Source organism: Scyliorhinus torazame, chromosome 4 (assembly GCF_047496885.1).
Source record: "Scyliorhinus torazame isolate Kashiwa2021f chromosome 4, sScyTor2.1, whole genome shotgun sequence".
NCBI lineage: Eukaryota > Metazoa > Chordata > Chondrichthyes > Carcharhiniformes > Scyliorhinidae > Scyliorhinus > Scyliorhinus torazame.
Genome location: NC_092710.1, coordinates 180,303,071 through 180,315,630, shown reverse-complemented (window position 1 = coordinate 180,315,630; position 12,560 = coordinate 180,303,071). Strand labels below are relative to the sequence as shown.

The window sequence follows — 12,560 nt, the reverse complement described above, 5'->3', positions numbered from 1 at the left end:
ACTGATGATCTTGATTATATCCCAGTAATACAAGCAGTTTGCTCTGGTACTATTTGCCAAATGGAATTGTCGAAGCTATTTTGTTAGGCCTTGAAGCTTTTTCGTGTGAAATGTTTTTTAAAAAAAAAAATATTTTATTGAAATTTTTTTTCCCTCAGCAACATTTTTCCCGCTTACAAAACAAGCGAAACGATAACAATAACAAAACAGAAATTTTTAACTTTTTAACAATAATAATAATAATACACAAGTAACAAAACCTTATACTCTATTGACCTATACTCAACTAAACCTCCTCCCCCCTCCCCCCCCCTCCCCCCTGGGTTGCTGCTGCTGGTCATCTGCCTTCCCTCTAACGTTCCCCTAGGTAGTCGAGAAATGGCTGCCACCGCCTGGTGAACCCTTGAGCCGATCCTCTCAGGGCAAACTTTATCTGCTCCATTTTATTAAACCCCGCCATATCGTTTACCCAGGCCTCCAGTCCGGGGGGTTTCGCCTCCTTCCACATAAGTAGGGTCCTGCGCCGGGCTACTAGGGACGCAAAGGCCACGACATCGGCCTCTTTCGCCTCCTGCACTCCCGGCTCTTCCGCAACTCCAAATAGAGCTAACCCCCAGCTTGGTTTGACCCGGGCATTCACAACCTGCGAGATCACTCCCGTCACTCCCTTCCAATATCCTTCCAGTGCCGGGCACGCCCAAAACATATGTGCGTGGTTTGCCGGGCTCCCGCCACACCTCCCACATCTGTTCTCCACTCCAAAGAACCTGCTCAATCTTGCCCCCGTTATGTGTGCTCTATGTAGCACCTTAAATTGAATCAGACTAAGCCTGGCGCATGAGGAAGAGGAGTTTACCCTACTTAGGGCATCAGCCCACATACCCTCTTCTAACTCCTCCCCTAATTCTGCTTCCCACTTTCCCTTTAGTTCTCCCACCGACTCCTCCCCCTCTTCCCTCATCTCTCTGTAAATCTCTGACACCTTGCCCTCTCCGACCCACACCCCTGAAAGCACCCTGTCCTGTACCCCTGTGTCGGGAGCAACGAAAATTCCCTCACCTGTTGTCTAGTAAACACCCTCACCTGCATATATCTCAAGAAATTTCCCCGGGGTAACTTATACTTTTCCTCCAATGCTCCCAAGCTCGCAAAAGTCCCATCTATAAATAAATCTCCCACCTTCCTAATTCCCAACTGGTACCAGCTCTGAAATCCTCCATCCATTCTTCCTGGGGCGAACCTATGGTTGTTCCTCATAGGGGACCCCACCAGGGCTCCCCGCACCCCTCTCTGTCGCCTCCACTGTCCCCATATGTTCAGTGTTGCCGCCACCACCGGGTTCATGGTGTACTTTTTAGGTGAGAGCGGTAGCGGTGCCGTCACCAGCGCCTCTAGACTCGTCCCTTTACAGGACCTTCTCTCCAGCCTTTTCCATGCCGCTCCCTCACCCTCCATCATCCATCTACGTATCATTGCCACATTGGCGGCCCAATAATAATCTCCCAAGTTCGGTAGTGCCAGTCCTCCTCTGTCCCTACTGCGCTGAAGGAACCCCCTCCTTACTCTCGGAACTTTCCCTGCCCACACAAAGCTCGTAATGCTCCTATCTATTTTATTAAAAAAGGTCCTGGTGATTAAAATAGGGAGACATTGAAATACAAATAAGAACCTCGGGAGGACCATCATCTTAATTGCTTGCACCCTGCCCACCAGCGATAAAGGCTGCATGTCCCACCTCCTCCATTTGTTCTACAAGCCGTGTCAGATTAAGTCTGTGCAAGGTTCCCCAGCTCCTAGCGATCTGAATCCCCAAGTATCGAAAGTTTCTTTCCACTTTCCTTAGCGGTAAGCCTTCTATCTCTCTACTCTGGTCCCCTGGATGTATCACATCTCATTCACTCGTCCCCATGTTTAACCTATACCCCGAAAATTCCCCGAACCTCCTCAAAATTCGCATAACCTCTATCATCCCCCCCGCTGGGTCCGACACGTATAACAATAGGTCATCCACGTATAACGAGACTCGGTGTTCTTCTCCCCCTCTAGTCACCCCTCTCCATTTCCTGGAGTCTCTCAACGCCATGGCCAGAGGTTCAATTGCCAATGCAAACAACAATGGAGACAGCGGGCATCCCTGTCTTGTTCCCCTATATAATCGGGAATACTCCGATCTATGTCGACCTGTAACTACGCTTGCCGTTGGTGCCCCATAAAGTAGTCTAACCCAGCGAATAAACACGTTCCCAAACCCAAACCTCCTTAACACTTCCCATAAATACTCCCACTCCACCCTATCAAATGCCTTGTCTGCATCCATTGCCACCACTATCTCTGCCTCCCCCTCCACTGAGGGCATCATTATCACCCCTAATAGTCGTTGCACGTTAACAGTCAATTGTCTCCCTTTTACGAACCCTGTCTGGTCTTCGTGCACCACCCCCGGGACACAGTCCTCTATCCTGGATGCCAGCACCTTTGCCAGCAATTTGGCGTCCATGTTCAATAGTGAATTAGGTCTATAGGACCCACACTACAACGGATCTTTGTCCCTCTTCAAAATTAGCGATATCGTCGCCTCCGACATCGTCGGGGGTAGAGTCCCCTCTTCCCTGGCCTCATTGAACGTCCTTGCCAACAACGGGGCCAACAAGTCCACATATTTTCTGTAGAATTCCACCGGGAACCCGTCCGGCCCCGGGGCCTTCCCTGCTTGCATGCTTCCCAGTCCCTTAATAACCTCGTCCACCTCAATCGGCGCCCCCAGGCCTGCCACCGCCTGCTCCTCCACTTTCGGGAACCTCAATTGGTCCAGGAACTGCCGCATCCCCTCCTCTCCCTCTGGGGGCTGAGACCTATACAGTTCCTCATAAAAGGTCTTAAACACCTCATTTATCTTTCCTGCCCTTCGCACAGTGTCTCCCCTTTCATCCCTAAATCCTCCTATCTCCCTTGCTGCTGCCCCCTTTCGCAGTTGATGCGCCAACAGGCGACTAGCCTTTTCCCCATATTCATACCTCCTCCCCTGTGCCTTCCTCCACAGTACCTCCGCCTTTCTGGTGGTCAGAAGGTCAAACTCGGTCTGGAGTCGTCTCCTCTCCCTGTACAGCTCCTCCTCCGGGGTCTCTGCAAATTCCCTGTCCACCCTTAAAATCTCCCCCAGTAATCTATCCCTTTCCTTGGCCTCTGTTTTCCTTTTGTGGGCCCCAATAGAGATCAGCTCTCCTCTGACCACCGCTTTTAGTGCTTCCCAGACCACTCCCACAGGGACCTCGCCGTCGTCATTGACCTCCAGGTATCTCTCAATACACCCCCTCACTCTTGCACACACTCCCTCATCCGCCATCAGTCCCACATCTAATCGCCAGAGTGTTCTCTGCTCCCTTTCCTCTCCTACTTCCAGGTCCACCCAATGTGGGGCATGGTCCAAAACCACTATGGGTGAGTATTCAGCTTCTTTCACCCTAGAGATCAACGACCTTCCTAAAACAAAAAAATCTATCCGGGAGTACACTTTACGGACGTGGGAGAAGAAGGAATACTCCCTAGCCCTGGGTCTAAGAAATCGCCATGGATCCACTCCCCCCATTTGGTCCATAAACCCCTTAAGTACCTTGGCCGCTGCCGGCCTTCTTCCAGTCCTTGAGCTGGATCTATCTAGCCCCGGGTCCAGCACCGTATTGAAGTCCCCTCCTAAAATCAAATTTCCTGCCTCCAGGTCCGGAATACGCCCCAGCATCCGTCTCATGAACCCCGCATCGTCCCAATTTGGGGCATACACATTAACCAACACGACCTCCATTCCCTCCAGCCTACCACTCACCATTACATATCTACCTCCACTATCTGCTACGATGTTCTTTGCTTCAAATGCTACCCGTTTCCCCACCAAAATAGCCACCCCTCTGTTCTTTGCGTCCAGTCCTGAGTGGAACACCTGCCCCACCCATCCTTTCCTTAGGCTAACTTGGTCCGCCACCTTGAGGTGCATCTCTTGGGGCATAACCACGTCTGCCCTTAGTCCTTTCAAATGTGCAAGCGCTCGGGCCCTTTTTATCGGTCCATTTAGGCCTCTCACATTCCACATGATCAGCCTCACTGGGGGGCTACATGCCCCCCTCCCATGTCGACTAGCCATTACCTTCTCTAGGCCAGTCCCATATCCCGCCTCCGCGCTCCCGCTCGCTCCCCCAGCGTCGCATTCCGCCCCCGACCACCCACTCTTTAGCCATTTTCTTTTGGATTTCCGCAGCAGCAACCCAGTTGTCCCCCCCCCCCCTCCCCCGCTAGATCCCTATCTAGCTTGATTGCTCCCCCCATATCACTTCTGTAAGTCAGCTGACTTCAACTGACCCCGGCTACTCCTGCTCGCTCCTCGACCCCCCCGGTGTGAGGGAACTCCCATCCGCCTTGCGCCTGTTTTCCCGCCTTATTCTTTCTGGCGCGGGAACATCCCTTTACCTTACCCGCCTCTTATAGCGCAGCTCCCTTTCCCCTCCCCCTCTCCTTCCCCATTCTCCGACTATGTCCCGCCTTTCCCCCCTCACCGGCGCCCACATTTCCCCAGTGTCCCCCCCCTTCCCTGTTTACTTCTCGATTAACTTTCACCATCACATTAACAAAAACAATAACAATAACAGCAATAACAGTTCCCTGCAGCATCAGTCCCTCAGTTCCGGTCCAGTTTCTCTTCATTGATGAAGGACCATGCTTCCTCCGCCGTCTCGAAATAATAGTGTCTCTCCTGATATGTGACCCATAGTCTTGCCGGCTGCAGCATCCCAAACTTCACCTTCCTTTTGTGCAAAACCTCTTTGGCTCGGTTGAAGCTCGCCCTCCTTCTCGCCACCTCCGCACTCCAATCCTGGTAGATCCTTACCACAGCATTCTCCCATCTGCTACTCCGCACCTTTTTAGCCCATCTCAGGACCTCTTCTCTGTCCTTAAGGCGGTAGAATCGCACGATTATCGCCCTGGGTGGTTCTCCCGCTTTTAGTCTTCTCGCCGGGATCCGATTTGCCCACTCCACCTCCATGGGGCCCGCAGGGGCCTCAGCACCCATCAGTGAGCTCAGCATCTTACTTGCGTATGCTCCACAGTCCACTCCTTCCACACCCTCCGGGAGACCTAGTATCCTAAGGTTCTTCCTTCGCGCTCCATTTTCAAGGGCCTCAATCCTGTCAGCACACTTTTTATGAAGTGCCTCGTGCGTCTGAGTCTTAACCGCCAGGCCCAGGACCTCGTCCTCAATACCTGACACCTTCTGCTCCACCACGCGAAGCTCAGTCTCCTGAGTCTTTAAAGTCTCCTTAAGCCCCTCAATTGCCTGTAACATTGGGGTCATTACCTCCTTCTTCAGCAGATCCACGCACCGTCTCACAACCTCGTCCTGCTCAGGCCCCCATGTCGCCTGCGATTTCTCCGCCGCCATTTTGTTCTCCACTCCCTCTGACCTTGTGGTTGAAGATTCTTCGGGCTGCAGCCGCCGCCGCCGGTTTTTCCCTCCGCCGTTCGGGGGGGACTCCCTTCCCTCGCGCCTCGCACCGGGTTTTTCGGCCGGCAAAGTCCCCGTTGGGGCTCTTAAAAGAGCCCGAAGTTCCGTCGGAGCTGGAGCCGCCGAAACGTGCGGCTAGCTCATCCCTGCCGCAACCGGAAGTCCGTTTCGTGTGAAATCTTAACATAAAAACTGAAACTTTTAAAGGGATACTGTCCCCTAGAATTGTACTTCAGATCTCTTTTTTCTTTAAGAAGGAATTAATCATCGTTTATAATTCTTATTATAATATCATGCCTTAGTTCTACCAAATACTTAATGGGGATTTATTTCTTTAGTAGAAAGATTGAGTTAGAATAAAGCTCCTGGAAGAGATGGTAGTTAGTGATTAGTTTACTCTAAATGATTTCTGAGGGTGCGTGACTGAGGAGGGAGATGTCAAGTGCATAAATACTTCACCTCATTGTAGTAGGGGCAGTTTGTTGATTCCTTCATGCTTGTATATTTCTTGTCATCTCCAATTTCAACACATACCACTGGATCCATGTTCAATCCAACGAGCTGTCTTGCTTCAATGATTGTGATACTCACCTTGAGTAGAAGGAAATGTAGAAAAAAAAATCAGCTCAAGCATCATTTGTGACTTTAAGCAATCATTGGGCAAACTGCTGTAGAAATACAGGACTAAGTGTAATTGTCTAAAATGACATCAAAATGATATTGTACAGTTGTCAGACAATATTTTCTGTTTTGTTTCCAAGTTGTAAACTATTCTTCATTCTATTGCATGTATCGTGCACTATAAAACTTCTGCCTGGTATTAGGGAGGTCTTTATTAATATTATCACTCAGCATTCTGGGGCCCAAATTCCTCACCTGAAAGAACATGAAGAACATGAGGGACCGCTGGAAAATGCAAAAGACCCAGATACGTTGTGTTTTCCCTGATTCTGGGCAAAGGGCAGAATCCCCACCCATGCCATAACCAGTAAATTGTACCACTGCTCCCGTCACTCAGGTCAAACCTGGACCAGCTGTGATGGTTGTTACATTCACTGAGATGAGGCATATCGTTCTTCACATAGATGGTGGAACTGGTTTCGCTGACACGCTGAATTTACAATGCCCAGCACAGACCAGAGGTCAGAAATGGCACCCTCCTTCAATGCCCCCATCTGCACATGCTCATGAGATGCCTATATGTTCTTGGCAGGAGCATCAGATGCCCGCACAACCTGAAGATTGAGCAGGGCCTTAAGCAAGTGAGAACATGGTAGAACTGATTTTTGTGTCTCTGGTATCTTGTTGCCTTCTAAAAGCAGGGCAACAGTAAAATAAAAATCACCCCTGTGTTTTAATTTGCTCTAGCACTCAATCCCCAGCTTCTCTCTCATGTGTTCCCAAGTGAATTACTGGACTTTCCAATAGTTTTCCCCACCTGGTTCTAACTGAGACTCAGAGAATCTTGGCATCAAACGCAATTATTGCAGTGCAGCATGATTTGATTTTCAATAAACCCTTATTCATATAGGATATTTTGATTATGGGTAAATCGAAATAGAAGCTTTTGAAAGTTTTAATTATCTGATGGTGAGGTCATAAGAACATGAGAAATAGGAACAGGAGCAGGTCATTTGGTCCCTTGAGCCTGCTCTGCCACCCAGTAAGATCATGGCTGGTCTGATTTCGACCTTAACTCCACTTTCCTGCCTGTCTCCAATTACTCTCAAAATGTGGTTGAAATCAGCTTTGAATATATTAAATGACACAACCTGTACTGCTCTGTATGGAAGAGAATTCCAAAGATTAATGACCCCCAGAGAATAAATTCCTCTTCATCTCCCTCTTGGCAGATTCCTTAGGCGGGATTCTCCGTCCTGTCAGCCCGTTTTCCGGCACGGCGCACCCCCACTGGCAGCGGGATTCTCCGTTCTCACAGCAGCCGATGGGGTTTCCAATTGTGGCCAACCCACACCGTCGGTAAACCCACGGGCATGGCAGTGCTGCCGGCGAAGCGGGCGATCCTGCCGACGGAGAATTCCGCAGCTAATTTTTAAATCCATACCCTGTAGTTCTAGATTGCCCCACGAAAGGAAAATCCTCTCAACAACTGCACTCTCCAGCCCCTTCAGAATCTTATATGTTTCAATATCTAAAGTACAGTGAGCATAGACCCAAACTGTTCAATCTTTCCTCATTAAATAATGCCTTAATCCTAGTAATCAGCTGATGAAGCTCCTCTGAACTGCTTCCAATGCAAGCACAGGAATTTTAGCGGGCCTTGTGTTCCCCACCCCCAAGGCTGAAAAATCAGTTGGTAGCCCGCGCACAAAAATGTTGGCTGCCTGCAGCCATTTTACATTCAAAGGGGCATCAATTGGCTCAGGGCGACAAGTCTATCTGTGGAGGAAGATTCACCTTAGAAGGCTTTTGGGCAAAACAGTTGGTCAGCAGCTCTGTATCCCAGCAGTGCCACCTTCAAGTGGTGACCAATGCTGGAAATACATTCCATAGCTGGAATCTGGATCGACGATCGGGCGGAGAATGGCTTACCACACCGGAATCGGGGCAGGTGCTCCGCCCATGATGGGCCGAGTTCCCGACAGCACAGGTACGTGTGGTCCCAGCGGTTGGAAACCTGGCATGCCGACTGCGGACAGTGTCCAGCACCGCCACTCTCGGCCGGGATCCATGCCGCTGGCGGGGGGGGGGGGGGGGGGGTGGGGGGGGGGGGGGGGGGCTTCTGCTCAGGTTGGGGGGAGTGGTGAGGGGTGGGCTATGGAGTCCGGGTGGGTGGGTACGCAGTCCAGCATGGCTGGCGCCATGTTTCCCGTCGCGACCGGTGGGGCGTAGACGTCTGTGGCTGCAGCTTATCAGCCCTGCGCATGCACAGCCCGGGACCCAGCGATTCTCCAGCCGTTCTCCTCGCGATCCATGTATGTTCCATGAGTAACCGGCGCTAGCCCCTCACTGGTACCGGAATCAGTGAGGGATTTGCGCTGATTTCCCCGTCATGGGGCACTATGGATTCTCCGTTGGCACCGGCACTTAGCTTCAGAAACAGAGAATCCAGCCCAGGGAGTTCCTGAAGACAAGAGCTAGTGGAGGCGTGACTTCATGGGAGCCTGGAGTATTGGCAGGGCCTGCTGGCTGGTTGAGATACTTAAGAAGCCATTAATTGGCCACTTACAGGCCTTAATTTTCCCAAGGGATGGCAGATCACCCGGCCCTTCATCGCATCTTATAAAATGAGAGACATGTCAGAGGCGGGAGTGAAGGAGACAAAAGGTTATGTTCTGCATTTTATGAGCCCCCAGGGGGTTATAAAATCCAGCCCCACATCCCTCCCTAAGTCAGAAACCAACACTCCAGATGCGGTCTCATTTGTGCGCTGTACAGTTGTAGCAAGATTTCCCTACTTTTATAGAAGGTAAGTTTCTCCTTTAAAAACACTTACTTTCACAGGAGCAGGCCATTGGATTTCGGCGGGAGCGGTGCGCAAGTGATTTCTGGGAGGTAAGTTTCTCCTTTAAAAACACTAAAGCACTTCTTTTCTGTTTTATTTTTTTCGACCCGCGGACTTCTGGGAAGGCCCCCCCCCCCAACCAATAAATTCTGGTGGAGAGGAAACCCGAGACACTACACGTGTAGTGTCTCCCACCCACCCTCCTCCTCTAACCTAATAATAAGATCCATTGGTGTGAGGTAAGTGCCATATTATATTATTATTCTTTCTTTTTTTTAAAGTTTACTGATTAGCCAGATCTTGGTTGGAAGTTAGAGGGATGGCAGGGAAGGGAGTGCAATGTTCCTCCTGCAGGATGTTTGAGGTGAGGGATGCCGTTAGTGTCCCTGCTGATTTTACCTGCAGGAAGTGCAGCCATCTCCAGCTCCTCCAAGACCGAGTTAGGGAACTGGAGCTGGAGTTGGATGAACTTCGGATCATTCGGGAGGCAGAGGGGGTCATAGATAGCAGCTTCAGGGAATTAGTTACACCAAAGATTGGAGATAGATGGGTAACTGTAAGAGGGACTGGGAAGAAGCAGTCAGTGCAGGGATCCCCTGCGGTCGTTCCCCTGAGTAACAAGTATACCGCTTTGGATACTTGTGGGGGGGGGGACTTACCAGGGGTAAGCCATGGGGTACGGGCCTCTGGCACGGAGTCTGTCCCTGTTGCTCAGAAGGGAAGGGGGGAGAGGAGCAGAGCATTAGTAATTGGGGACTCGATAGTCAGGGGCACAGGTAGGAGATTTTGTGGGAGTGAGAGAGACTCACGTTTGGTATGTTGCCTCCCAGGTGCAAGGGTACGTGATGTCTCGGATCGTGTTTTCCGGGTCCTTAAGGGGGAAGGGGGAGCAGCCCCAAGTCGTGGTCCACATTGGCACTAACGACATAGGTAGGAAAGGGGACAAGGATGTCAGGCAGGCTTTCAGGGAGCTAGGATGGAAGCTCAGAACGAGAACAAACAGAGTTGTTATCTCTGGGTTGTTGCCCGTGCCACGTGATAATGAGATGAGGAATAGGGAGAGAGAGCAATTAAACACGTGGCTACAGGGATGGTGCAGGCGGGAGGGATTCAGATTTCTGGATAACTGGGGCTCTTTCTGGGGAAGGTGGGACCTCTTCAGACAGGATGGTCTACATCTGAACCTGAGGGGCACAAATATCCTGGGGGGGAGATTTGTTAGTGCTCTTTGGGGGGGGGGTTTAAACTAATGCAGCAGGGGCATGGAAACCTGGATTGTAGTTTTAGGGTACGGGAGAATGAGAGTATAGAGGTAAGGAGCACAGATTTGACGTCGCAGGAGGGGGCCAGTGTTCAGGTAGGTGGTTTGAAGTGTGTCTACTTCAATGCCAGGAGTATACGAAATAAGGTAGGGGAACTGGCAGCATGGGTTGGTACCTGGGACTTCGATGTTGTGGCCATTTCGGAGACATGGATAGAGCAGGGACAGGAATGGATGTTGCAGGTTCCGGGGTTTAGGTGTTTTAGTAAGCTCAGAGAAGGAGGCAAAAGAGGGGGAGGTGTGGCGCTGCTAGTCAAGAGCAGTATTACGGTGGCGGAGAGGATGCTAGATGGGGACTCTTCTTCCGAGGTAGTATGGGCTGAGGTTAGAAACAGGAAAGGAGAGGTCACCCTGTTGGGAGTTTTCTATAGGCCTCCAAATAGTTCTAGGGATGTAGAGGAAAGGATGGCGAAGATGATTCTGGATAAGAGCGAAAGTAACAGGGTAGTTATTATGGGAGACTTTAATTTTCCAAATATTGACTGGAAAAGATATAGTTCGAGTACATTAGATGGGTCGTTTTTTGTACAATGTGTGCAGGAGGGTTTCCTGACACAATATGTTGACAGGCCAACAAGAGGCGAGGCCACTTTGGATTTGGTTTTGGGTAATGAACCAGGCCAGGTGTTGGATTTGGAGGTAGGAGAGCACTTTGGGGACAGTGACCACAATTCGGTGACGTTTACGTTAGTGATGGAAAGGGATAAGTATACACCGCAGGGGAAGAGTTATAGCTGGGGGAAGGGCAATTATGATGCCATTAGACATGACTTGGGGGGGATAGGTTGGAGAAGTAGGCTGCAAGTGTTGGGCACACTGGATAAGTGGAGCTTGTTCAAGGAACAGCTACTGCGTGTTCTTGATAAGTACGTACCGGTCAGGCAGGGAGGAAGGCGTCGAGCGAGGGAACCGTGGTTTACCAAAGAAGTGGAATCTCTTGTTAAGAGGAAGAAGGAGGCCTATGTGAAGATGAGGTGTGAGGTTTCAGTTGGGGCGATTGATAGTTACAAGGTAGCGAGGAAGGATCTAAAGAGAGAGCTAAGATGAGCAAGGAGGGGACGTGAGAAGTATTTGGCAGGTAGGATCAAGGAAAACCCAAAAGCTTTCTATAGGTATGTCAGGAATAAAAGAATGACTAGGGTAAGAGTATGGCCAGTCAAGGACAGGGATGGGAAGTTGTGTGTGGAGTCTGAAGAGATAGGCGAGATACTAAATGAATACTTTTCGTCAGTATTCACTCAGGAAAAAGATAATGTTGCGGAGGAGAATGCTGAGACCCAGGCTATTAGAATAGATGGCATTGAGGTGCGTAGGGAAGAGGTGTTGGCAATTCTGGACAGGCAGAAAATAGGTAAGTCCCCGGGGATTTATCCTAGGATTCTCTGGGAAGCCAGGGAAGAGATTGCTGGGCCTTTGGCTTTGATTTTTATGTCATCATTGGCTACAGGAATAGTGCCAGAGGACTGGAGGATAGCAAATGTGGTCCCTTTGTTCAAAAAGGGGAGTAGAGACAACCCCGGCAACTATAGACCGGTGAGCCTCACGTCTGTTGTGGGTAAAGTCTTGGAGGGGATTATAAGAGACAAGATTTATAATCATCTAGATAGGAATAATATGATCAGGGATAGTCAGCATGGCTTTGTGAAGGGTAGGTCATGCCTCACAAACCTTATCGAGTTCTTTGAGAAGGTGGCTGAACAGGTAGACGAGGGTAGAGCAGTTGATGTGTATATGGATTTCAGTAAAGCGTTTGATAAGGTTCCCCACGGTAGGCTATTGCAGAAAATACGGAGGCTGGGGATTGAGGGTGATTTAGAGATGTGGATCAGAAATTGGCTAGCTGAAAGACAGAGGGTGGTGGTTGATGGGAAATGTTCAGAATGGAGTTCAGTTACAAGTGGCGTACCACAAGGATCTGTTCTGGGGCCGTTGCTGTTTGTCATTTTTATCAACAACCTAGAGGAGGGCGCAGAAGGGTGGGTGGGTAAATTTGCAGACGACACTAAAGTCGGTGGTGTTGTCGACAGTGCGGAAGGATGTAGCAGGTTACAGAGGGACATAGATAAGCTGCAGAGCTGGGCTGAGAGGTGGCAAATGGAGTTTAATGTAGAGAAGTGTGAGGTGATTCACTTTGGAAGGAATAACAGGAATGCGGAATATTTGGCTAATGGTAAAGTTCTTGGAAGCGTGGATGAGCAGAGGGATCTAGGTGTCCATGTACATAGGTCCCTGAAAGTTGCCACCCAGGTTGATAGGATTGTGAAGAAGGCCTATGGAGTGTT

General features: G+C 50.1%; 1 protein-coding gene across 12 annotated transcripts in view; it reads right to left on the bottom strand.

Moving 5' to 3' along the window:
- The window catches only part of otofa (otoferlin a), a 532,520-nt gene that overhangs the window by 162,182 nt on the left and 357,778 nt on the right, over positions 1-12,560 (bottom strand). For all 12 annotated transcript variants that reach the window (XM_072498930.1, XM_072498920.1, XM_072498925.1 and 9 more), the window contains exon 9: positions 5,951-6,082. In XM_072498930.1, coding sequence (XP_072355031.1) covers positions 5,951-6,082 — 132 coding nt within the window. The remainder of the gene's footprint in view (positions 1-5,950; positions 6,083-12,560) is intronic.